Source organism: Sturnira hondurensis, unplaced genomic scaffold (genome assembly GCF_014824575.4).
Source record: "Sturnira hondurensis isolate 20B ecotype Veracruz unplaced genomic scaffold, ASM1482457v3 Scaffold0002840, whole genome shotgun sequence".
NCBI lineage: Eukaryota > Metazoa > Chordata > Mammalia > Chiroptera > Phyllostomidae > Sturnira > Sturnira hondurensis.
In genome coordinates this window covers 10143152-10170907 of record NW_028075471.1, presented here as the reverse complement: position 1 = coordinate 10170907, position 27756 = coordinate 10143152, and the positions used below count along the sequence as shown (strand labels likewise).

Below are 27756 nucleotides of genomic sequence, written 5' to 3'. Positions count from 1 at the left end.
CTCAGTGTCAAAAAGGATCTTTGGATGGGGGAAAAAGTAAAAAGAAAGAAAGAAACACTAATTTTCTAGCACTGAAATACTAGAGGGCATCATCAGGCAGAAAGATATAGGTGTCAGCAGAAGGAAGTTGGGCCTGAGTGCCCTGAAATGATAAGAGCTGAGGGAGAGCGGCCGGGCACTGAGAGTGTCTGCTTCATTCCTCTGCCTGGATACATCACACATTCTGTTAGGCTGGCATTGTCTGTGACGGGAGAGAAGAAGCAAATAGGAGGCTTTTATTCATTACTGTATAAGAGCATACATATACATTCTCTTACTGTGAATGGCCATTGCAATGTTCTTTGGGTTTTGTTATACATTGTAAAAAAATGATCATGTAACAATACCAGGCTTACCTTAGCACTCACTAATTGCTTGACCAACTAAATTGGGTCAGGGTTTTCACTTGAAAATGGAGAGGCCACAGAACCCGAATTCAGGGCATTGCCTTAATTTTTGCTTTTTTCCAAAGAAGCTTTGAGAATCTACACTTAACTCACTTTAACTAAAATCTCTACTGTAAAGTCCATCTGAAATTTAAGGGAAGTGGAAAACGAATAAAAGAGGGAAAAGAAGGAAAGATAGAAAAACAGAGTCAAAATAGGCCAGCCCAGTAGGGCATATATAATGACTTTTTTCTCTGAAGGCATTGTGATTTTGAGCACTGAGTAATTTCATGACACTGTAGGGTTAGACAGAAGTTGTCTGGAATAATGTCATTTAGGGAACTATATTTATCCACTACAAAAACTTATCATAAATTGATGTAAAAAGAAATCCTACATTTCCCATGAGAGCGAATGGCAAATCTTAACATAATGGCCAATAACCTAAATTGCCTATATCTTAAACACAGTGATCTGCTCTCCAACCTACTTCAGCCAAAAAGCTTCGTATCAACTAGCAGTTGACTTTTAGCTTCAGAGAAGATGGTTTCCTCATGCAAGTGGTTATGTTTCCAGTAAGAAGCAGAACTAGGATCTAAGTCATGGTCTCCTTGATTCCAAGGTCTATTACTGATGTAGTCTCTTTCCTCCTTGAACTATTGCTGATAGTTTGGTAAGAGTCTTCTCAAATTTTGGAATTCTGAAGACTTCAGCTTTTTCCAATTTTTACCCCAAGGGACTTCACATTGAATCATGAACTCATTCATTTAAGAATATGTGATTTGGATCTAGCAAGTTTGGGGTTCAAATCTTGACTCTACCTTTATTAACTATATAATTTAAGGCCACTGGACCTTTCTGTACCTTAGTTTTCTTATGTGCAACATGGAAGTAATAATAATAGTACCCTTTACCTGAGTTGTATGTGAGGATTTAATGAAAAATTTTATGCAAAAAGATGTTCTTTCAAAGACCATTAATATTATTATTATTTTTTAAAATATTTTATTTATTTATCTTTAGAGGGGAAGGGAAAGAGAGAGGGAGAGAAATATCAATGTATGGTTGCCTCTACCAAGGACACACAATGTATCGTGTGTCCCCTGCTGGGAACTGGCCTGCAACCCAGGCATGTGCCCTGACTGGGAATCGAACTGCAATCCTCTGGTTCGCAGGCCCATGCTCAATCCACTGAGCCACACCAGCCAGGGCCCATTAATATTATTTATTATTCATTCAAAAATATGTGTTAGGCGCTCTTATTTAGTGTTCACAATAAATACATCCCTTACAGTTAGAGTTTGTGGTTCCCTGGGGAGTCACATACATGAAAGGCAATTAATTATATAACACAACATCAAATGTCATGATGGGGACATGGAGACACTGCAAAGGAGTCACCTAGGGAGCAGGGCAGGGCAGGCTTTCTGAAGGAAGTGGCACTTAAGAGGCCACTGAATGATGGGTAAAATTTTAGGATGTAAAAAAGTGTTTTAGTAACAATCTATATAATTGTCCAGACATGGACTAGAGAAATGGAAAGAAGGTCAGGAACAGACAGTGTGAAGAGGAAAGACTGGAGAGATTAGGCCAGAGAGGTGGGTAGGGATCAGATACAGTAGGACCAGAGATCTTTCCAAACTTCAGTTTTAACCCAAAAGAGTTGCCTGATTTGATTCTCATTATTCTGAAGGCCGCTGAAATAGTCTTTGTTTTATCATACATTGTAAAAATGGTTACATCAACCAACTCAGTTTGGATTCTCCTGGAAGTAGAATGGAGAGAAGAAACACCAATGCAGGAGTAAGGAAATGAGATGATGAATGGAAAGCAGCCAGTGATGGGTGTGTTATCATGCATGTGAACACTGAGGGCAACTGCGCTCAATCCCACTGGGGCCTCAGGGATCCAATGAAGACACACATCCTGAGACTCCAAGTTACCCACACTGAGGGTGGTTGGGGTTTTAACTACCAGGTCCCTGTGGGTCATTGGCTGAGGGCCACTTCCAGGGCCACAAACTCTTTGGTACCCACCCAGGCAGAGCTGTATATGCTCTCAAGAAATAGCCTTCTGCACAAAGAGGTGAGTATGGACTGAATGGGGTGGGGCACTGAGCACTGGATGCACATTTCTAAATAAATTTGGAGAAAAAAGAAAAAGACCAAGCCTGCTTGGAGACAGTTCTCTGTGGTCTCTTGAATTCCTTGACATCTCATGAGCCCTGGCACTGGCTGCCTGTGTTCTGGACTATCTCTTTGAGAGTGTTTAAATAGGGATAGAGGGAGTGCTTCTCTCTGTAAGAGAGTCTGCTGCTTACCAAATTCTAAAATGAAGCTCTTTTCTCCCTCTCGGCAAGGATCAGGCAGGCTTATGGTTCATTTTAAAAGATTTGGGTTCCCTGAGCTCAAGGTTTCTCAAATGTGATGCAGGCCCAGTGCATGCATAGATCTACCAGGTCTACTCAGTGTCATTCCCCTGGGGCTTGAGGAGCCAGGGGAACCTATGTGAACATGAAGCTCATGCTGCCTGTTGTGCCAAGAGTAATGAAGTCCTGGCTCTGAAATAGTCAGCTTGGGCTTCCAAAACCAGGTAATAGCAACTGAGTGGCTTAAACAACAGACATTCATTTTCTTCCAGTTCTGGAGGCTGCAACTCTGAGATCAGGGTGTCAGCATGGTTAGTTTCCGGTGAAGGTTCTCTTTCTGGCCTTCTCCCTATGTTTTCACGTGCAGAGAATGAGAGAAAGAGAGGGAGGGGATGGGGTTGTGGGGGAGAGAGTTATCTCTCTTTTGCGGGTTGGGGAATTCTGTGTAATTTTATTTATTTATTTTCTAAATTAAAAATATAAATTTTAATAGAAGTCATATATCAAGTATAAAGGAGAGATCCGCCTCTTCTTATAAGGCCACAGTCCTACCAGTTATAGGTCACACTCTTATAATGTCATCTAATGTTAATTACCTTCTAAAGATTCTGTCTCCAGATACAGTCACATTGGAGGTTAGAGTTTCAACATACATATTTTGGGAGGACAAATTCAACCCATAGCATTCTGCCTGAATTCAAGAGCCCTGATTCAAATGTTAACCTCATTCAGAATCATGCTCACAGGCATATCTGTCGTAATCTTTGGTCAAATGCATGGGCACTTTGAGGTCCAGTCAGATTGACACAAAAAATTAACCCTCACAGTCTCTGACCAGGAGACTGTGTATAACTGGGCAGGCCAACTTGTTAGCAGGAAATTAGGCTGAAGTCTCAGATCCTTTGTAGTTCTTAATAACTTTACTAAGCCCCCTCAGCTGATTTTATGACTTTCAATAAAAAAGGGACTATAAGTTATTACTGTGCTTTTCTTTTGTGGTTTTAAAATATGAAAGAGGTTGGGAAGCACTGCAAAAACCCTTATAAAAGTAATATTTTGTGTTTCCTTTTCTAAGATGTCCTAGCTTTTCCAAACTTTTCCATCGAAAATGCCAGCCCTCTTCTGGAGAATGTCTCTGAACATACACGGGTAGCTGTAATCACGGTGTCTGTCCCACCTCCTGCTTCTCTGATTGGAGATCCTGTTATCATTAATGCCAACCCTGTAGTCCACCCATTTGCGCTATCTCGTCGATCCAAACATCAGTGGGAAGTAAGTATCTAGACAAGCAGTAACTTGGTACCACAAGGATTCTAAAGTAAAACAATCATCTTTGCCCTTCTTACATTCTGCATATTATTTAGCACCTACCTATTGGGACCCACCTATTGGGACCCCATTATGTGCCAGACCCTCTAAACATTGTTGAGGATATCAAGATGCATTTATTTTACAGAGATCTGTGAAGACCTCCTCACACACAGGCAAGGCACTGGGACTCTCATGGTGGAACATAGTCCTCACCCTCATGGTAGTTATTGGTTCAGAGGGAGGTCTATTAGTCAAGTGAATGCTCACACAGGTATAAAAGTATAAATGTAGAAAGAGCTATGAACACAGGCCCACAGGTCTGTGAACACACCTAAAGGGGGCATAGGACTTGTTAGGCTTCCCTGAGGAAGAGCTATATAAGAAGAAAGCTTAAGAATGATTACGAATTCAGTAGATGAAGACAGGTTGAGCATGTACAAAAGGCCTGTGGCAAGAAGAAGTATGTATAGTGAGAAAATAGGACCAAAGGAGGCCAAAGTATAGGAGCTGATGGGGAAGTGTAGTGAGAGATTAAGCTGGAGAGGAGGCAGAGCCAGTAGGGCCTGTGAGCCATGTTAGGAAGTTTTTAAATAATATATTTTATTAATTATGCTATTGCAGTTGTCCCAATTTTTCCTCCTTTGCCCCCTCCACCCAATACCCCTATTTCCTCCAGCAATCCTTCCCTTAGTTCATGTCCATGGGTCATGCATATAAGTTCTTTGGCTTCTCCATTTCCTGTACTATCCTTAACATCTCCTGTCTATTTTGTACCTACCATTTGTACTTCTTAATACCTGCACCTTTTTCCCCATTCTCTCTCTACCCCTTCCCAACTGATGACCCTCCAAATGATCTCCATATCTATGACTCTGTTCATGTTCTGATTGTTTGCTTAGTTTTGTTTTTAGATTCAGTTGTTTATAGTTGTGCATTTTTGCCATTTTATTTTTTTTACACATATTTTTTAATTTTAATAAACAAAAACCCATGGTTTTTCTCTTCCTAGACTTTCTTCGGGGCCTATCAGAGTAGCTTCCTCCCTGAGAAATGTTTCTTTTTTTTATTCTTGTATCATTATTTAATTGTTATATTATTTTCTTTTTTATTTTTTTAAAATATAGTTTATTGATTATACCATTACAGTTGTTCTATTCCCCCCTTCATTCCCCTCCACCCGCACACTCCCTCCCCCACCCTTCTCCCCCCTTAGTTTATAACCACGTATCTCAACTTCTTTAGATTCTATATTTCCCCCGCTATTCTCGCCCTCCCCCCTATCTATTTTCTACCTACCATCTATGCTATTTTCTGTGCCTTCTCCCCCCTTCTCCTACTCCCACCCCCCTGTTTCTAACCCTCCATGTGTTCTTCATTTCTATGGTTCCACTCCTGATCTAGCTGTCCTCTTGGTTTGCTTTTGTTTTAGGTGTGGTTGTTAATAACTGTGTGTTTGCTGTCCTTTCACTGTTGATATTTTTCATCATCTCTTTCTTATATAAGTCCCTTTAGCATTTCATATAATAAGGGCTTGGTGATGATGAACTCCTTGAACTTGACCTTATCTGAGAAGCACTTTATCTGTCCTTCCATTCTAAATGAAAGTTTTGCTGGATAAAGCAATCTTGGCTGTAGGTCTTTGGATTTCATGACTTGGAATACTTCTTTCCAGCCCCTTCTTGCCTGTAAGGTCTCTTTTGAGAAATCCGCTGACAGTCTGATGGGTACTCCTTTGTAGGTGACTGTCCCCTTATCCCTTGCTGCTTCTAGGATTCTCTCCTTCATTTTAGTCTTGGCTAATGTAATTATGATGTGCCTTGGTGTGTTCCTTCTTGGGTCCAACTTCTTTGGCACTCTCTGAGCTTCCTGGATTTCCTGGAAGTCTATTTCCTTTGCCAGACTGGGGAAGTTCTCCTTTATTATTTGTTCAAATACATTTTCCACTCGTGGCTGTTTCTTTCCCCCTTCTGGTACCCCTATAATCCGGATGTTGGAACGTTTAAAGATGTCCTGGAGGTTCCTAAGCCTCTCCTCATTTTTTTGAATTCTTGTTTCTTTACTATTTTCTGGTTGGATGTTTCGTTCTTCCTTCTGGTCCACTCCCTTGATTTGAGTCCCATTTTCCTTTCCATCGCTATTGGTTTCCTGGACATCTCCCTTCATTTCAATTAGTTTAGCCTTCATATGTTCCTCTAATTTGTGACTGAGTTCCTCTAATTTGTGACTGTACTCTACCAATTCTGTGAGCATCCTGATAAATAGTGTTTTAAATTGGGCTTCTGAGATGTTGGCAATCTGTTGGTCGCTTAGAGTTATTGGCTCTGGGACTTTGAGTTCTTGCACCATCTTTTGGGCTGTTCGTGCCTGTTAAGTAGCAGGAACAGAGCCCTAGGTTTTCACCAGAGCAGGGCAACTCAGTCACTGGGTTGTGATGTTGTATGTGGGGGCGGGGTCAAAGAGGGACAATGGCTTCCCTCCGGCGGCCGCCCTCGAGACCCCCACCAGCACCGCAGCCACCACCGTCACCAGGGCCACGCGCCCCGCTCCACTGCATGCAAGTGTGCCACCGATGTCAGCCCTCCACCACTGGGTTCACCCCCTGCGGCCTGCGTGGTCCGTCTCAGTGCGCGTGAATGTGCGACCTTGGTCAGTCTGCCCCACACCCCGACTAGGTCCGGGCTGCCTGCGCTCCTAGGTCTGTCCTTCCCGACCCTGCTCCGCTGCTGGCTCTGCCTCTCTTACCGTCCTCGTTGAACGGTTTGTAGCTGTCGGACTTCCGTATAATTCGGTTTTCTGGTCTCTGGGTGTGTCTTAGTTCTCCAAAACTTTTGTTGTACCCAAACTTGGTTGTGGGAGAAGGCACAGTGTTTCCACCTATGCCTCCATCTTGGCGGAAGTCCCCATTTTTGCCATTTTAATGTTCATAGTTTTAATAATATTTTTCTTATGTAGTTCCCTTTAACATTTCATATAATAATGGCTTGATGATGATGAACTCCTTTAGCTTTACCTTGTCTGGGAAGCACTTTGTCTGCCCTTCCATTCTAAATGATAGCTTTGCTGGATAGAGTAATCTAGGTTGTAGGTCCTTGCTTTTCATCACTGTGAATACTTCTTGCCAATCCCCTCTAGCCTGCAAAGTTCCTTTTTGAGAAATCAGCTGACATTCCTATGAGAACTCCCCCTGTAGGTAACTCTTTCTCCTGATGCTTTTAAAAGTTTCTCTCTGTCTTTAACCTTTGGCATTTTAATTATGATGTGTCTTGATGTGGGCCTCTGTGCTTCCTGGACTTGTATGTCTTATTTCCTTCACCAAAATTAGGTAAGTTTTCTTTCATTATTTTTAAAAATAAATTTTCAATTTCTTCCTCTCCCTCTTCCCTTCTGGCAAACCTATGATTTGGATATCAGTATATTTGGAAATATCCTAGAGGCTTCTTTTCTATTCTCATTTTTAATGCTTTTTTTTCTTCTTGCTGTTCTGATTGGATGCTTTTTTCTTCTATATGTTCCAAATCATTGATTTGAATCTCAGATTCATCCCCTCCACTGTTGGTTCCCTGTGCATTTTTCTTTATTTTACTTAGTGTAATCTTCATTCCTTTCTGGGTCTTTATTTTGTTGCAGTACACAATGAGTTATTCGAGCAACCTGATCACCAGTATTTTGAACTCTACATGTCATAGGTTGCTTATCTCCATTTCATTTAGTTCTTTTCCTGGAGTTTTGTTTTTCCATCTGGGCTGTATTTCTTTGATTCCTCAATTTGGCAGCCTCTCTGTGTTTGTTTCTGTTTATTAAGTAGAACTTCTTTGACTCTTTGTCTTAGGAGCATGGCCTATTGTAGGAAAGGCACTTATAAAATATATAAGGCAGAGGCTTCAATAGTTACCAGGGTGGGGCAATCTGTTTCATCAGTTTGTGGCTTTGTGTGAGAGAAGGCTCAGAGAGGGGACAGTGCCACTGCCTGGCCTCTGGAGATTACCTGAGAGGAAGCTGTATCCCTAGCATTTGCCCCCCTGCCAGTCACTTTACTTTCTCCCCTTCTGTCTATATGCTACTTATGCCCTTCTAGCTGTTGGCCTGGTGCTAAATCCCAAAGCGGGTGGGTCTGCATGAGTCCTAAGTCTGTTGTGGGCCCTTTAAGAGAAGTCTCTTGAGAATCCTGCAGTTTTTTACCACCTGAACCCCCACTGGTTTTGCATCCAGAAGTTATGGGCACTTATCTTCCTGGTACTCGAACTCTGGACTGGGTCATCAGGCTTGGAACTGGTATTGCTTGCTCCTGAGGTGTCCCTCCCAATTTTTACTCATCACAGGTGAATGTGAGACTGTCCTTTCTGCCACCTGTCCATGCCTCTCTACACCACCCTGTGCCTCTGTGTCTCTGCCCCTCCCCTTCAATGTCTGGAGGAATGTGGCTTCTTTAAACCCTTGATTCTCAGATTTCTATACAGCTCCATTTTCTGACAAATATGGGTGAAATTTGTTTTGTAGTCTAGTTGTAATTTTTGCTGTAGTTGTGCATGGAGGTGAAACATGTTTACCTATGCCTTCATCTTGGCCAGACCATGTTAGGAAGTTCTGTTACCATCCAAGATAATAAAGGTATTTTTTTCCACTGAGGTAAAGTTCAAGTAAGCTTACTGCTCACTTTAGAAGAGTTGCATTTCTTAAGCTCAGGGTTCCTCAAATATGATGCAAACCAACTGCATGCATAGCATTCATCTTGTCCCCTCTGCAACCTTCCATGGGACCTGGAAGCAAGGTGAACCATATCAACATGAAGCTCATGCAACTTGTTGTGTGATGAGTAATAAAGTCTGTAAGAACAATGTGTGATTTCCAGCATAGGGTCTTATGTAGGAGAATCTGAATTGGCTCCTGGTTTTTAAAAATTCTGAAACTGGTAGGGTGGACAGATAACTAAATGACCAATTGTGGTATATTATGAGACGCAGTACGAAAGAGTGGTTTAGAAGCAGGGACTCTGGAGCCAAGGTTCAGATTCGGTTCTTTATTGTTGCTTAGGGCAAATGACTTAACCTCTCTGTTCTGGTCACATGTCCATGGCATGGGGTGAAGAGATATATACTACTTTCATTTCTGGGCAAACTGTTAAGTCATATGGCAAAGCGCATGACTATAGTCAAGGCCAAAGGATTAGGGACATTCAATTCACCGCCCACATCTAAGAAACCATTGGGGAGTTTTATGGGAAAAAAGATATGATTTGCTTCCATTTTATGGGAAACACTTGGGCTGCTGTGATGGGCACAGACTACAGAGGGCAAAACATATGTGTTAGGAGGTTACTGAATATGCTTACCAAGCCATGGTATTCTCAGATTTTAAATTTGCTTCCAACTTCAGTGAGGTGCAAAATGGTATTCATGCATTTATTAGTTAGATTTTTAAATAACTCTGTACAGCAAAATGGCAGCAAAGACTATTTAATAGTTAGGTTTATTGACTTTTTTGAAGTTGTGTGTGTGTGTGTGTGTGAGGCAGTAAGTTATAGCTGTTCTAAGCACAGGTTTGGGGGTCTGACAAATTTAGAATTACACCACAGCTCCTCCAACTAGCAACAACATGACCTTGGGTAAGTTCCATGACTTTTCTGCTCTTTGCTTTTCTTTTGTATACAAAGAGATTAATAATTACAATACCTCACCCAGGGCTTAGTAAGAAGATCCTGTAAAATAATGCATGCAAGATGGCATCTTAGTGCTTGCCTCATCATAAAGAATGAACATACAGTGATGGTTACTATAATAAATATATTTATGCTTCAATGTTCAGCACCACTGTAGTCAAACTACAGATAATAAAAAACTATAAGAAAGACAGTCACATTATAATAACTTTATCATAGACCAGTTCTAGATAGCTCTTTATAAAGAGTTCAATTATGAAAGTTTTCTGTCATGGAAATAAGTCTGCAGAAAAAGGCAGAACTAAATGAGTTGATCTGTCTTTACCACATTCTATTACAAAGGGGCATACACTTCTATTTGAGGTTTAGCATATTATTATCCTTTGCTGAGCTTCTTTCCTGCAAGGTATAGGCTTGTTCATTTTGCAAGACTGAGCTCAGGTGAGGTGTTGGGACAGGCAGTCAAAAACTTTTGCTAAAATCAAACTAGCCTCCTGGAGAAACAATAGCAGAGCTTGAAGCAAACTAATTATACAGATAAATAAAAATTTTATGGAAATGAGTCAAGGTGCACTCTGGTTATATAATCTTCAAATTATTACCTATCATTGAGCAACTGGCAGGGTAGAAAAAGGAATTCAAGTTACCCTTTGTACGTGCTCTTTTCCTGGATGGAGGTAATCACCAGAGGACTGTTTCAACTACCTTCCTGTCTTCTTCCATGAACAAGTCTAAAGAACAAACATTTGCATTTAAAAAAATTCAGCAAGTATTTATTGAGAAGCCTGATATTTTATAAAGTGCTAAGGAGCAAGGAGGACACAATGCTGCCCCCACAGGACTTCCAGGGCAGAGGGAACCACAGCAGCAGGGCCAGCCTGAGCCTGGAGCTATGCTTCCTGGGTAAGAAATTCTGTGAGAACACAATGAGCTTAATGACAGCTTGAAAATCCCATACATCATTAGGAACATCAGGGTATGATAAAAAATAATTAGAGTCAGGAAGACCTGCTTTTAAATCTTCGTCACTTGCTCACTGTATTACTTTGGCTTCTAAGCCTCAGTTTCCTCATTTGCTAGCATGAGGCTGATAATAGCATTTGCTCTATGAACTAAAGAGATAAAGAAACTTGGCCATTCTGTGTTAAGTGTTCAGTAGAGGAGAGCTCTTGAATATGAATGTGTTACTGACTTCTCATGGCGGTGGCAGGATAATACTCAGGTGTTACTTCCACTCACAGAACTGGTCAGTGCAAGGTCTAGCTAGGTCTTCCTCTTTCTGCAGCACCACTTTCCTAGCTATATATGTAATCTAAGCTTCAGTTGCCTCATCTGTGAAATGGCGGTAATAATATCTTCCTCAGTTTTTTCCCTGTGTTTTAGTGAGGTGAAGAACCACTAGCAATGCCTGGATCCTTTCTCATTCCTGTTTAGGTACAGGTAGCTGAATTTTGATGAAAAACATGAGTGGGAAGTCAGATGCAGTCAGAGCCATTGCATTTCCCTGTAAAAGCTTGGCCAAGCTGCTTAACCTCTTCATATTCAATTCTTCATCTGTAGAATGCATCCAATAATAGTACCCATTTGCAGTACAAAAAAAAAAGGCAGAATGACATATTTGTTAACTGCTTAGGATAATGCTTGAAAAAATGGAGGTGAGAGAGAGAGACTCAGTAAACTCTGTTATTAGGAAGAATAACACTGAAAGCTGGGAAGGGTGAAAATGAGATAACACATGGGAATTCTCTCTGTTCATGAGACTTTCAATAAATCAGGTTACATTGCTTTCAGGCTTTATTTTTCATTTTTTAAATTGTTGTTCTATTACAGTTGTCCCAATTTTGCCTGGTTTCTCTCCCCTGCTCTGCACTACCCCCACTCCCACAGTCAATCCCCTCCCTGTTGTCCTTGTCCAGGGGTCATTTACACTTGTTCTTTAACTAGGCCTTCCCCTTCTTTCCTCCCTTATCCCAATCCCCACTCCCCTCTGGTCCCTGTCAGTCTGTTCCTTGTTTCCATGCTTCTGAGTCTATTTTAATCATTTGTTTGTTTTGCTCATTGAGTTCCTCTTATAGATGAGATCATGTGGTATTTGTCTTTCACCACCTAGCTTATTTCACTTACCACAGTACTCTTCAGTTCTGTCCATGCTATCTTGAAGAGTAGTAGCTCCTCCTTTCTTTCTGCTGCATAGCATTTCTTCGTGTAAATGTACCACAGTTTTTTGATCCACTCATTTACTGATGGGCATTTAAGCTGTTTCCAGCACTTGTCTATTGAAATAACACTGCTGTGAACATAGGGGTGCATAGGTTCTTTTGAATTGGTGTTTCAGGATCCTTAGGATATAATTCCAGCAGTGGAATTTCTGGATCAAAAGGCAGTTTCATTTTTAGTTTTTTGGTGAAATTCTGTTCTGTTTTCCACAGTGGCTGCACCAGTATGCGTTCCCACCAAAGTGCTCTAGAGTACTTTTCTCTGCATCCTTGCCAGCACTTGTTCGTTGATTTGTTAATGATGGCCATTCTGACAGGTGTGATTTGGTATCTCATTGTGCTTTTAATTTAAATGTAAGATTTTTACCTTTTTAAAAAAATGCTTATTCATATTGGGTTTATAGGTCTAAAATATTCTGTCTACATCCTTATGAAGCCAATCATTCACTCTGTTATTCTGCACTTTTTGTTTGACTTAGTTATTCACCACTGGGGTACCCAAGTTGGACTTTGAGATGGTGACTCTCTACTCCTTGATAGTCTATGCTGAAGACAACCAAGGGGCAGCAGCATCACAGACCATTTCAATCCAGATTGCAGATGTGAATGAGCCACCCATTTTCACTGGAACCTTTGCTCGGAGAGACCAAGGTACTCATCTCTTCTCTTGGGGGAAGAGGGTCCACCGGTGCACATGTGTAGATTCCGTGTCCTGCATCCTAGGTGCTCTCATGGTGTTATGGTTATATGAGTGATATGGAGAATAATGATAAATGTCTGCCACTAACTATGTAGCAGGCACTGTCCTAAGAGCATCTGATGGATTAACTTATGAAATGCTCATAGTACTGGAGGTGGGTACTATTCATATATGTATTGTAGATGATTTATTAGACTTAGAATGGTGAAGTAGCTTTCTCAGTGTTAAAAATTTATTTTTCTGTTCGATTATTATATATTAAAGTTATTCTTTTATTCATGTGATCATTTAATTAACAGTGTGTCTATGTCACTAAGTTAAAAGCTTTGTAAGGACAGGGATCACATTCTTTTTGTATGTTTTCTCACTCTTTCTCTCTTTGGTTTTCAACTTATGTGAATATTTCTCTCATGCTTGTCTCTGTCCTTCTCATCTCTGCCTCTTTCTATGCTGTCAAATATTTAATACCTGAATGTGGATAATTCATGTTCTCTATTGAAAACAAAAGATATTGTTATAGTTTCAATTCATAAATCTTTTCGCTCTCTATCTGACACATGATACTTGACAAATGGTGTCTATTATTATTATAATTATTGCTATAATTATTATGATTAATGGGAATCACCCTATAAAATCATCTGTATTGAGCAACCACAATGCCTTCAGTTTTATCTAAAGTCCAGGAGTGGATGAGGGGTTTGGGGCTTATAATATCCATTATACATTTTCTGGCAGTTACTGAGATTTATATCCTAGAAGACACTGCCCCGGGCACAGTCATTTACAGAGCAGCAGCCAAGGATCCAGAGGATGCTGTTTTGGAGGTAATTTATGGTTTTGGGCAGAGAATATCAGTGCCTCGTAGTTTATGGATGACTGCATTCACATATAAAGCCACAGTGATAATCAGTGTATTATACCACAGTTCTGGTTCTAAACATACCTTTCACCTGAAACACCAGGACATTTCAGGTGAAAATGATTGAGGGCTGGACTGCCTGGGTAATTGCTTCCCTCTAGTGCGTCACACCCATGCAGAGAGGCCCAGTCAGTCCTTAGGTGTTGACAAAAGATGCCAGGCCATTCCATCTTACACTTGGGGATCTTGGCTACACACACACACCGTTGAGAAACAATATAGCTTTATGGTAGAATTAATTTGTATTTCAACACGCTAGGTCTTATCCTCAGGCTTTATAGGCTTTATAGGCTTTATATTGCCCCCCAAATGCACTTATTTTCAGGATAGGTATCTTCCAGTTATAGATACCATGGAGGTGGAGGAAACTATGCACTCTGTGCCAAGAGGCTTGGAATTAAATCTTACCTTTATTGCTGCAAGTCATTTAACATTTCTACTTTTCTGTTTCAGCCATAAAATTGGGGAAAGGATATCTGCTTTGTCTTCTCTCCCATTGCTTTCTCTCATATTGTAATGAACTTAAAAGTAGTTTTTCAACTGTATGATATCTTACAAGGGACACATTTATATTACTGTCTCAATTTTTGATGCTCTGTGGAATAGTTATGGTATTATTAAGTTGTAACAGTTTTAGCTAATAAGCTGATAGGTAAGAATATCATGCCTTTAATTTTTAATGTATCACTTGCTGAAATTGGCTAAAACCTAGAAAACTATACATATCGATGCTGTACTTTCAGCATTTACAATTTATTGGTAATACCGCTGGGTCATTCACTGCTCAAGGCAACTTGACTTTTACAAAATGTTCACTAAACAAATAGACAGCCATTAATATTTGAGGCATTGTCCATATGGCTTTTAAAATCACTGAATACACTTAAGTAATTACACACAAAAAACACTGCTATTGTTGAGACCCCTCTCCCCCATTTGTCTCATCCTCCTCCCAGTAGAACAAAACCACATCCAGGATGAGACTGGAAAGGTCACAGCTTCCTTTAAAACATGTAATTAAGCCACCTAATTGTGCATATTGCTTCACATCAACTTGTTCAAGATTATAGTACTGAATCTAGCACTGAGCAATTCCAGCTGCAAGAGATTCAGATATTACATTGCAGTTGCTTTTTTGGTGTTTTCCATGGTAGCTCATCTATTGTGTTGACATTTTAGGGTGGAAAGCAAGTCACAGTCCAGCTATGTCTCCAACACGCAATTGCAATGACTAGCCAATTAATGCAAGTAATTTATTTCAAATGAAGGACTACTGAATGCTTATTCATATAGGTTAAATGCTTCTGGCCCTGGTTCTATTCTTCTCTAAGAAGAGAACTGGTTCGTGGGCCACATTTGGAAGGCTAATGCAGTGTTCTTCGTGAATTTTCCCCAACATGGAATGGCATAGGATGTGTCATTCAGTGTTGACATAGGCTGTGGGAACTTCCATTTAGACACACTCTTCTACACATTATTCTGACATAGTAGATCAGACCAGATGTGTTGTTCAAGTACTCATGACTTTTGGAGTCTTCATATTAATTCATGATAAAATTTGTTCTAATCTAAGGAAGAACTCACACTGTTTTGAAGTCTGATGTATGATAATAATAATAATGCAACAAATAACTGTTTGTCATGTGACAGGGACATACTTTACATAATTGAATCCCCATTTAATTTCCGAAGTAGATGTTATTGTCTACTCTGATATTAATGAATGGCTCAACAAGCTAGGGTATTATCTTTAATTTGTAGATGAGAAACATTTAGTTTAATAGAGATCAAGTAATTTGTCTAAAGAGTAAGCAGTACAGTTGTGATTCAAATCCATGTCCATTTTGCTCTATAGCCTATATGCTTTCTATCATACCAACAATTGCTAAATTGCTTCCACAAATGCTCCATGAGAAAAAATAACAAATCTTATGCTCAAATGATTTTGGAAAATAGTTTCTGTATCTTCTCTAAATTTAAAATACACAGTATGTTAAATGCCCTGAAGAGTTCTCTAATAGACAGATGTATGTTTAATCATATTTTTTCTAATTATTTTTCATAACGCTTTGTATAAAAAATTTTATTCTATTTTTTTCCTTGACTATTTAACCCCCTTTTACCTTCCTTGCCCCTGCAATCACCACATTGTTGTACATGTCCATGGGTCCTTTTTCCTTTTTGCTTGGTCCTTCCACCCGCTAAGCTATCACACCCTAATAGCTGTCATCCTGTTCTCTATCTGTGTGTCTCTATTTTGCTTCTAAATTCAGTTTGTTAATTAGATTCCACATATAAGTGAAATTATATGGTATTTGTCTTTCTCTGACTGGCTTATTTCACTTAGCATAATGTTCTCCAGGTCCATCCAGGGTGTTTTAAAGGGTAAAATTTTCTTCTTTTTAATGGCCAAGTAGCATTGCATTGTGTAAATGTCCAATAGTTGTTTTATCCACTCATCTATTGATGGATACTTATGCTGCTTCCATATCTTGGCAGTTGTAAGAAAACATTGCAATGCCCCTGGTTGGTATAGCTCAGTGGATTGAGCATGGGCCTGTGAACAAAACAACCATGGTTTGATTCCCAGTCAGGGCACATACCTGGGTTGCAGGCCAGTTCCCAGCAGGGGACACATGAGAGGCAACCATACATTGAAAAAACAGAACAAAACAAAACATTGTCATTATCATAGGTGTGCTTCTTTTGAATTAATGTTTTGGGTTCCTTCAGATGTAGTACCAGAAGTGGGATTTCTGGGTCAAAAGGCAGATCCATTTTTAAGTTTTTGAGATCCCTCCACACTGCTTTCCACAGTGGCTGCACCAATTTGCATTCCCTCCAACCATACGGAAGGGTTCCCCTTTCTCCTCATCTTCTTCAGCACTTGCTGTTTGTTTGATTTATATTTTTGACATTGTTATTTTTTAATTTAAATTATTTTATTGTTGTTCAATTGTATCTGTCCATATTTTCTCTCTATTCCTCCCCTAAATCCCTCTAAACCAATCTCCCTCCCTTGCTTCCACCCTCCATCTTGGTTTTGTCCATGTGTCTTTCATAGTAGTTCTTGAAAACCCTTTTCTTCACTGTCCCCTCCCCCCTCCCTGGCTATTGTTAGATTGATCTTAATTTCAATGACTCTGGTTATATTTTGTTGGCTTTTTTCTTTTGTTGATTATGTTCTAGTTAAAGGTGAGATCATATGGTATTTTTCCCTCACAACCTGGCTTATTTCACTTAGCATAATGCTCTTCAGTTCCATCCACACCGTTGCAAAGAGTATAAATTCCTTCTTTCTCTCTGCTGTGTAGAATTCCATTGCGTAAATGTATCATTGTTTTTTGATCCACTCATTTGCTGATGGGCACTTAGGTTGCTTCTAGCACTTGGCTATTGTAAACTGTGCTGCTATTAACATTGGGGTGCATAGGTTTTTTGGATTGGTGTTTCATGGCTCTGATAGCTATTCTGACAAGTGTGAGATGACGTCTCATTGTGGTTTGAATTTGCATTTCTCTGATGATTAGAGATATTGAGCATATTTTCATATGTCTATTGACCACCTGTATGTCTTTTTTGGAGAATTCTCTATTCAGGTACTTCACCCATTTTTTCCCCTTTTATTGTTGCATATGCACAGTTGTCTTCATTTTCTTGCCACCACTCCCCCACAATCCCTCTGCTCCCCAACCTCAATACCTCCCCCTTTGGGGTTCTTTATACATGTTCCTTGATGACACTTTCCCTTCTTTTCCTCCTTTATCCCCTCTGCCTTCTATCTAGTTACCATCATTTTATTCTTTATTTCAATGTCTCTGGTTATATTTTGCTTGCTTCTTTGTTTTGTTGCTAGATTCCACTTATAGGTGAGATCATATGGTACTTGTCTTTCACTGCCTGGGCTTACTTCACTTAGCAAAATACTCGCCAGTTCTACCTGTGCTGTTGTGACAGGTAGGAGCTCCTTTCTTTCTGCTGCATAGTATTCCATTGTGTAAATGTACCAGAGTTTTTTTGATCCACTCATTTACTGATGGGCCCCTAGGTTGCTTCCTGAACTTAGCTATTGTATATCTTGCTGATATGAACATTGGGGAACATAGGTTCTTTTGAATTAGTGTTTTAGGTTTCTTAGGTTATAATCCCAACAGTGGAATTCCTGGGTCAAAAGACAGTTCCATTTTTAGTTTTGAGAAAATTCCATACTGTTTTCCACAATGTTTGCACCAGTCTGCATTCTGCATTCCCACTAGCAATGTACTAGGGTTCCCTTTTCTCCACGACCTTGCCAGCATTTATTGTTTGTTGATTTGTTTGTGATGGCCATTCCAACTGGTGTGAAGTGGTATCTAATTGTGGTTTTAATTTGCATCTCTCTGATGGTTAGTCCTTTCATATGTCTCTGGGCCTTCTGTATGTCCTTGTTGGAGAAGCATCTGTTTAGATCCTTTGTTCATTTTTAAATTGGGTTGTTTGTCTTCCTGGAGTGGAATTGTGTGAGTTCTTTATATATTTTGGAGATCAAACCCTTGACCAAGGTATCATTGGCAATTATGTTTTCCCACATGCTTGGTTCCATTTTCATTTTGCTTTAGCTATACAGAAGCTTTTTGTTTTGATGAAGTCCCATTTGTTTATTCTTTCCTTTTTGTCCCTTGCTCTAAGGGACATATTGGTGAAAATATTGCTGTGTGGAATATCACAGATTTTCCTATGTTCTGCTCTAGTACTTTTATGGTATCATGACTTATATTTCAGTCTTTTATCCATCTTGAGTTTATTTTTGTGTATGGTATAAGTTGGTGGTCAAGTTTCATTTTTTTTTTTTTGCATGTAGCTGTCCAGATCTCCCAACACCATTTATTTTTTAAATATATTTTATTGTTTATGCTATTACAGTTGTCCCATTTTTTCTCCCCTTTATTGCCCTCTGCCCTGTACCCACCTCCCACCATCATTCCCCGACCTTGGTTTATGTCCATGGGTCAGACATATAAATTCTTTGGCTTCTCCATGTCGCATACTACTCTTAACACCCCTTTCTATTTTGTAACTATCATTTATGCTTCTTATTCCCTGTACCCTTTCCTCCTTTCTCCCTGCTCCCTCCCTGCTGATAACACTCCATGTGATCTCTATTTTTGTGAATCTGTTCATGTTCAAGTTGTTCCCTTAGTTTGTTTTTGTTTTTTAGACTTGGTTGTTGATAGTTGTGAGTTTGTTGTCATTTTACTGTTCATAGTTTTGATTTTCTTCCTTTTCTTGGCTAAGTCCCTTTAACATTTCATATAATAAGGGCTTGGTGATGATGAACTCCTTTAACTTTACCTTATCTGGGAAGCACTTTGTCTGTTCTTCCATTAAGAATCTATTTTTACTGTATTTTATGCTTCTGCCCCTTTTGCCTATTTTTTAAAAATTGGATTGTTTGTTTCTTTTGTTGAGTTTTGCAAGTTCTTTATAAATTTTGGATATTAACCCGTTATCAGATATATTGGCAAATATGTTCTCACATTTTGTGGGCTGTGTTTTCATTTTGTCAATGTTTTCCTTTGCTGTGCAAAAACTTTTTAGTTTGATATAGCCTCACTTGTTTATTTATTTTTATGAGCTTCACATTTAATTATCTGAATAAAAATAATACAAAACAGATAATTCTTGATGGAAAAACAAGAGCTATCTGCACATTCAGATTTATCTCTAGAGTTCAGGCACAGAATAAAAACCTACAGAGGATCAAAAGATAAGGGCCAGCTGCAAATAAAATTAAAGGTGTATGCTAAAAGAAAACAATAAATCAATTTTTGAAAACCAAAACTATCAATTTTAAAATTGAGAACCTGTTGAAGGAAACAAAATATACTCAATTTGTTTATTTTCTCTTTTGTTTTCATTGCCCGGGGAAATACATCTGATAAGATGATATGTGCAATGTCTGAGATTTTACTGCGTTTGTTTTCCATGAGATCCCTGAGTGACGGGTGGCTGACCTTACTCCGCCCTGCAAGAGGTTCTCCTGATGCTTCCATGAGTCTCAACTCTACCCCTACTGTCCACAACATACCCCATCCATAGTACAACCCCATCCACCGCTGCCAGGATCATCTTTTCAACCGTTCTGGCTCGATGATGGTGGGAGAATTGGTGGTGAGGTGAAAGCATGTGTCTTTCTTATTGTTTATTTCACTAAAAGTCCATTTTGGAAGTCAAAATAGATTATTTCAATTCAATTCTACTTTAAAAATCCTACTTCTTGAGGCCATGTGGATGCTGCAGACAGTCATGAATAAGAAGTGGGGCAGAGATTCATCTTATTCAACATGTATTCTGTCTTTTCCTCTCTTAATGGTGAAATAAACATTTACCCTAAACGTTATCTTTCAAATAGTGTGTTATGCCCTATTGTGTCTATCAAACTTGTGAAAAGAAGCCCGGGCTTTGAGACCAAGCAGCGTGAAGATAGCAACAGTGGAGAAGGATGAAAGTGAGGTTGAGGTTAGGGAAAATAAAATTGGCATAGAACTAGCATGTTGACATGAAATAAACTTTAGTATCTCCATTTCAAGTAAACTATCTCATCCAAGGTATCACAAAGTTGATGACAAATCTTAGTCTATAGATTTTAGATCTATTATCATCTCTTTAACACATTTTTTATTTTCTTTTGGGAATTATATGAGAGGATAAAGAAATAATCAGCCTAACCAGCATTCCAATAATTTTTTGGAAAAAAATTTTAAAAATTCTAAAAAAATAATTTATGAAAGTGTTATGGTAGTCCTTAAAAGATAAAAAGGTACACCATTTGCCCTGACCGGCATGGCTCAGTGGGTTGGGCATTGTCTGGTTCGATTTCCAGTCAGGGCACATGTCTGGGTTTTGGACCATATCCCTGGTTGGGAGCAAACTAACTGATGTTTTTCTCCTTCTCTTTCTCCCTCCCTCCCTCTCTTTCTAAAAATAAATAAATAAAATATTTTTTAAAAGATATACCATTTCATGACAAATAATAACCTATTTCTATGGTTTCATTATTTTTCCTTCTGATAAAATAAATGCTATGGATATAGGCCATAGACTATATATGGAAATAAATAATATTTTCCATTCAGTCAAGTATATTGACTGAAGGCTGACAATAATCAGATTTTATGGTAAAGTGATATTTGGAAATTCTAAAAGGCATAATTAGTGGTGGAATCATCAAATGATTCAACAATTATACTGCATTAAAGCTCATAATTATGGATCTGAGTATTTTAATTATATACTTCTTTTTTCTAACTCAGCTGTAAAGCAAACATTAAAGAGGAAAAAAGATGAGTTTATTGAGCTAGAAACAAGGGTATATGAATTTTGCTTTATAATTTTGGATGCCAATTCTGATTTTAGCAGATCGTTTTTAAGTATAATAATTTTAGGGAAAAGGCCCAATATTGTCCTTTAAATAGTGTCTACACTTTCAATTTTTGTAAGTTTCCTGTATGTAGGGAAACATATCAAATAGGTAAAAATGTATTCAACTGTTGAAAGCATTAGATCATGTCATTTCTGTACATATTTTGTAGATAGAATTAATAAATCAAAGTCTGTTTCTTCCTTAATCACTCAGAAAGTATATTAGAATCCTTGTGGTTGCAACTAAGTGAAACCTTGACCCAAATGGAAGTTTTGGCTGCAATAACTGAAAAGACAGTGCTTACAGCACAGCAGAATTCTGGGTTCACATTATGTAGGCAAGGCATAATGTAAGCAAATTTACTATAGGACCCATGAACTTCAGTCTTATCTGTCTTTCATTTGGTAACATGGAAAGGGCAGGAATCTAAGTCCCTACACCCCACCAGCTTAAGACCCATCTGAAGTTCTCTCCTTGAGCTCAGGGCATCTTCAGTGCTCTGATTACCTCATGCTCTTAACCTCTAGTCCTTAACCAAATACTGTGGCAAGGTAGAAATAATGCACTGATTGGCTTAGGCCTAGGTCACATGACCAGCAGGAATTTTAGGTGGGAAGGGTCTGGACCACAAACTCACAGGGATTGAGAATGAAGGAGGTTGATTTAGCAAATAGCTGCTATTATAAGGGCCTAAATAGAAGCTCTATAATTCAAAACCAAATGCTGCTTACTGTAATGAGACTGTGTTGAACTAGCCTATCAAAACTAGTCAGTCTTCCTTAACTGCATCTGATGTAGACAGAGTCTATTTATAATCCAAAAATTTCAAAATCTTTTCTCATTTTGTCCATGTTGGCAATGTTAAACCATATTTCTCTGAAAACATTTATAGAAAGAGGAATGATTCAAAAACAACTAATTTTTAGTTTGGGTTGTTGTTTGGCAGAGAAATAATTTTGTTTTGCGTTCTTACAACACTAATCATACTTTGCCATCATTTAAAAAAAAGTCTCTCATGAAAGCAGGAATTGGGTCTGTCTTCTTTACAACAATAATCTAATGTCTATGAAGTGCTTAATAAATAAAACTTAAAATCAGTGTGAAAGGCCATAAAATAAAATATATTCCAAAAATAGTTTTAAATATTTTGACACGTAATAGAATTTTAAAATATTTAAACATATTAACTGCAAAGGAGAACTGTTTTGAGACCTCAATTTATCCATTGTACGAATAGTTCTTGAGTGACTATTCTGTTCTAGGTGCTGAGAAGAAAATATTGAATGTGGCATATAACCTCAGGGAGCTTACAGTCTAGTGAAGAAAATTAAACAACCAAAGGTGCAAATAAATGATATAATGTCAGATAGTAAGTGGTGTGATAAAGATAATAATAAAGTAGGGCAAAGGGAAGGAGAGTGATGAGAAGAAAGAGCAATGGTGTGTATTATTTTGGATAGGATGGTTAGAAAGGTCCTCTCTGTGGAGGAGACATTTGATTAGGGACCTGAATGAAGTGAGGGAGGTAATTAGGCACATATATTGGGGTAGGATATTGCAAAAAAAGTCAGCAGTCACAAGTTTAAAAGCCCTGAGGCAGAAACAGGCTTAGCATATTTAAGGAACTACAAAGAAACAAATGCAAGTGAAAAGGAAAGAGTGAGAGAGTTCAGAAGATGAGGGTGGAATAGCCAGCAGCCAGAATACCAAATCCTTTTAAATATTACTAAGGACTGGATTTTGTTTTGATTAAGGTGGAAGTCTTTTGGGTAGAGGAACAAATAATAATATTTACATTTTAAGAAGATTATGCTAGGCTTTTTTTTGAAAAAGTTTGACTGAAGAGGTAAGATTGGAAGAAGAAAGATCATTTACAGCTGATTGCAATAGTTAGGTGAGAGATGATGACCTGGTCTAGGATGACAGCAGTTGGGGGGTGAGAAGTCATTGGAATTTACAATTTTTTCTCCAACATTTTATTATGAAAAATTTCAAACACATAGAAAAGTTGAAAGGTAAAAAAATTGAAAGAGTGAACATCCTTATATCCATCAGTAGTTTGTATATTTAATATTTTTCATGTTTATCATCACTCAGCTACCCATCCTTGTATTCATTCATCAATCCTATTTTATTCATGTATTTCAAAGTAAGATGTAGTAAACTCCACTACTAAACAAGGCAATTTGCATATATTTTAAAGGTAATGTTGACAGACTTGCAGACAAATTGGACATACAGTGTAAAGAAAAGAGGAAAATCAAGAAGGCTTCTGGGTTTTTTGGCTGAAGGAACTCTTGAGGAGGAGTGGGGTAAAGGAAGAAAATCAAGTGCTTTGTTTTAGGCATGCCGAGATTGGGAATCCAGGTAGACATTCAAAAAGTATAGGTAGTTTGATTAAAATTTTTGAAGTTCAGCAAAGACATGGGTACTGGAGCATCAATTTATGGTTTCCAGTCAACACTTAGTACTTATTGTTGAGAATGAAATGAGATTACCTAGGAAGTTAAGTGTGGATATAAGAGAGGAGAAAACAGTTCAAAGACTGGGCCTCAAAGTGCCCCAACATTTGAAAGATAGAAAGAGGAAGAAGACTGAGAAAATAAAACTGTGTAGAACCAGTCAGGAAAAGGAAAATCAGCAGCATAGCGTGTCTCCCAGAAGCCCAAGAAGATTTATCTCAGGAGGGGATTGAGCAAGTGCTGCTGAATTGCTGAGGTGATGAGAACTGAGATTATTTACCACCAAAGGTGGCAATATGTTAATTGCTAGAACTCAGGTACATGGTCTAGCATATAGCAGGTGTTCGGTGAGTGAACTAAATGGAGATCTTTGGTGACCTTGATAAGTGCAGTAGTTCAGTGGAGTAGTGAGAATGAAAATATGACTGAGGAAGCTTCAAGAGACTCAGAGGTGAGGAAAGTAGAAACAGTGAGCATAGATGAATTTCAGAGTTCTCTTAAAAAGCAGGGCAGAGAAACTGGGCAGTATGTTGAGGAAGATGTAAAATCAAGGCAATTTCCAATGTTTGAATGATGAGAAATATTATAGCATGTTGTATGTTGGTAGTAATAATCCAGTAGAGAGGAGAAAATTAACACTGTGAGAGATAGTGGCAACGGTTGCTGGAGTGATGGCCTTGAGTTGGCAATGGGAAATGGCATCAGTGCATGGAGGGGAGCCTGATGTTAGGAGCGCAGTTTTTCATCTATATAAACAGAAGAATACGAGGTACAAAGGGATGCATACAGAAAGTTTAATAGGAATAGAAGTTGCATGTTCATTCTCTTGTGCATCCAACAATTATTTACTGAGTATTTACAGTAGTCATCTCTTATCAGATGAGGATACACTGGAGACCCCCCAGTGGATGCCTGAAACCACGGATTGTACTGAACCTTATTTGTACTGTGCTTTTTCCAATATAAAGTTTAATTTATAAATAATATACATTAAGAGACTAATGACAATAACTAACAATAAAATAAAATAATTATAACAATAGGCTGTACTCACCTTTTCACTCAAAGAGTCACTTCATGGCTTCTTTTTGACATATCTGAGTTGTCGATATTTGAGGCCATTATTAAGTAAGATAAGGGTGACTTAAACACAAGCACTACAAGTATTTGATGTCCAAGATGGCTGCTACTGACTAATGTGCAGGAAAGGTCTGCTTGGTCTATAGTAAGAGGTGCTGGACAAAAGAATGATTGACAAGAGATGGCACAAGATTTCTTCATGCTACTCAAAATGGCATGTGATTTAAAACTAATGAATTATTGGTTTCTGGAATTTTCCATTTAATATTTTTGGGCCACTGTGCACTACCAATAACTAAGGGGGGGGCCTGTGTAAATGCCAAGCAGTGTGTAAGGAAGTGGTGCTTCAGTGTGGGGCTTCAGTGTGGGGGCAACTTTGCTGGTAAAGTGTCTCCCCCTCCCCCCCCCGCCCTGCCATTCACCACGGATGAAAGTGAAACTACCAAGACATGATCTGCTTGGGAAGGAAAGGTGGATGAACCCTCAAAGGGGAAGGGCCAAGAGCCCCTTCCTCAAGGGGCTTGTATTGGGTTCGTTTGCACAAGAATGCAGGATCAAACAATAGATAGCATTCAAAGAACTATGAGGGCTTATTCTCAGTCAGGGTCAGATAGCTCAAGAGCCATAAAACTTTGAGAAACAACCTTCTTCCTTGGAACCTTATTATTTAAATAAAAACATTCTAAACAAATCAAGTTTCACAGGATTTTACATATTCTTTCTTAGGCCTGATTATGAGGAGAACCTGCCCTTTCCAGAAGAGGGTTTCACCGCCTTCGCCACCATAGGTTTTTAGGCTTAAGTGGATTAGAGTCAAGAAGTGCTTCTCCCAGAGGACCTGGGGGCTTGGCTATGTCAGAATAGCCAGGAGGTGAGGGTCCACCACTCCCTCTTTGTTGCAGCCCCCCAAGTCCTACCATGATGGCCTCCCAAGTAATCGTGTCTTGCTTAGGTTGCCCTCCCTCTGAGGGGTCGTGCCTGTCATAGACTAACCAACCAAGCATTGGGGGCAGGGGAGGAAGCAGAGGCAGCATTGGCTACCAGAGACAATCATTGTCTCCATGTGGCTCACTTTCTGGAGATCGCTCACTCATCCTTAGACATGGAGGGGGCAGTTATAGTTTCTGAAACCAAGCAGAGGGGTTCCCAGCACTTCAGCAGTGAGGAAATCAGTTAAGAATCCCTGCCTTCATGGGGCTGACATTTTAGTAGGAGGATACAGACATATATTTTGATATATGCTGCCTAGCATAATGGAGCCAAATGAAGCAAGGAAGGAAATAAGAAATTCTATAAGAAAGTAGATTGTAATTTTTTAAATGATAATCAATGGTTTAAAATAGATTGGCAAGAGAATGCTTTTAAAAAATTGCTTCTACTTTTCTCAGTGAAATAGAAAGCACAAGTCTTAACAGCAGAGTAGGGAGAAGGAAGAGACTGGGGAATGCTGGAGATTTGGGTAAAGAGGAGAAGCATGAATCTGCTGCTTCCAAGAGAGGGAGAATGAATTGTCCTGATAAGTGTGAAAGGCAAGGGGAACATTCAGAGAAGGGGTGGGGAGAATATAGAGGAGTTTGTTGATGAGAGACTGAGTTCTTGAGGGCACTGTGGGAGATTTGGGGTATCAGATGGGATAAGTAATTGTCCTGGTGATGAGTTTCTTGGGATGACTGAAGTATGTGAGCCATAACAAAACATATCCTGATCATCTCTTAAAAGGAGCACAATGGGGACAGTTGCACTGATTATAACTAACGACTGCTTGAGAGCAATCTCTTCAGAAGTATATAGCAGTGATGCATTTGATGTTGTTGAGGAGAGAATAAAGGTGGGTGGCCATCTTATTGGGAGCAGGAAGAGCTCTTTGTGGATCCCTTTAATGAGCCACAGGCAGTGTCAAAAATTTGGGGGGAACAGCCAACCCAGGAACCACTATTCAAAAATTCATAATTTGAGTCTATTTATAGGAGAAAAATGAAGATTCAGCAATTATTATCCTGTTCAAAGTCAACAGCTGTATTGAACATCCAACAAGATAAAACAAACAAATGTTCTGTCCATATTTAAAACATTAATCAGAAATCAACATCACTTCACTTTGAGAGTGCCTACCTACATAAATCTTTGCCCAAATTCTTTTTAAAAAAACTTTTTGTTCCTATTAGAAAAACAACCTTTTTTTTTTGTTGCTTGATGTCAATTAACATAGCGAGGGAATGATTTACTTTTACCTAATTGGTTTGTCATAGCCTAGACATATCAATTCTCATAAAATTGTATTATCTGAATATGTGTTTTTCCTTCACATAAACAGTGGTCTTCTTCTTCTTCTTTTTAAAAAATATATTTTATTGATTATACCATTACAGTTGTTCTATTCCCCCCTTCATTCCCCTCCACTCGCACACTCCCTCCCCCACCATTCTCCCCCCTTAGTTTATAACCACATGTCTCAGGTTCTTTAGATTCTATATTTCCCCTACTATTCTTGCCCTCCCCCATATCTATTTTCTACCTACCATCTATGCTATTTTCTGTACCTTCTCCCCCCTTCTCCTCCTCCCACTCCCCTGTTGCTAACCTTCCATGTGTTCTTCATTTATATGGTTCCACTCCTGATCTAGCTGTCCTCTTGGTTTGCTTTTGTTTTAGGTATAGTTGTTAATAACAGTGAGTTTGCTGTCCTTTCACTGTTCATATTTTTCATCTTCTTTTTCTTAGATAAGTCCCTTTAGCATTTCATATAATAAGGGCTTGGTGAGGACAAACTCCTTGAACTTGACCTTATCTGGAAAGCACTTTATCTGTCCTTCCATTCTAAATGAAAGCTTTGCTGGATAGGGCAAGCTTGGATGTAGGTCTTTGGATTTCATGACTTGGAATACTCCTTTCCAGCCCCTTCTTGCCTGTAAGGTCTCTTTTGAGAAATCAGCTGACAGTCTGATGGGAACTCCTTTGTAGGTGACTGTCCCCTTATCTCTTGCTGCTTCTAGGATTCTCTCCTTCATTTTAGTCTTGGCTAATGTAATTATGATGTGCCTTGGTGTGTTCCTTCTTGGGTCCACCTTCTTTGGGACTCTCTGAGCTTCCTGGATATCCTGGAAGTCTGTTTCCTTTGCCAGACTGGGGAAGTTCTCCTTTATTATTTGTTCAAATAAGTTTTCCACTCGTGGCTGTTTCTTTCCCCCTTCTGGTACCCCTATAATCCAGATGT

At 39.1% G+C, this 27756-nt stretch overlaps 1 protein-coding gene across 5 annotated transcripts in view; it reads left to right on the top strand.

Annotated features, from left to right (window-relative positions):
- The window catches only part of LOC118983410 (cadherin-related family member 3-like), a 112501-nt gene that overhangs the window by 4039 nt on the left and 80706 nt on the right, over window positions 1–27756 (top strand). For 2 of the 5 annotated variants that reach the window (XM_037040865.1, XM_037040862.1), the window contains exons 2-4: window positions 3869–4065; window positions 12456–12627; window positions 13415–13503. In XM_037040865.1, the coding sequence (XP_036896760.1) occupies window positions 3869–4065; window positions 12456–12627; window positions 13415–13503 (458 nt within the window). Of the gene's footprint in view, window positions 1–3868; window positions 4066–12455; window positions 12628–13414; window positions 13504–27756 lie in introns of those variants that run through there. The other 3 variants (XM_037040863.1, XM_037040864.1, XM_037040866.1) reach the window with 3 other exon arrangements.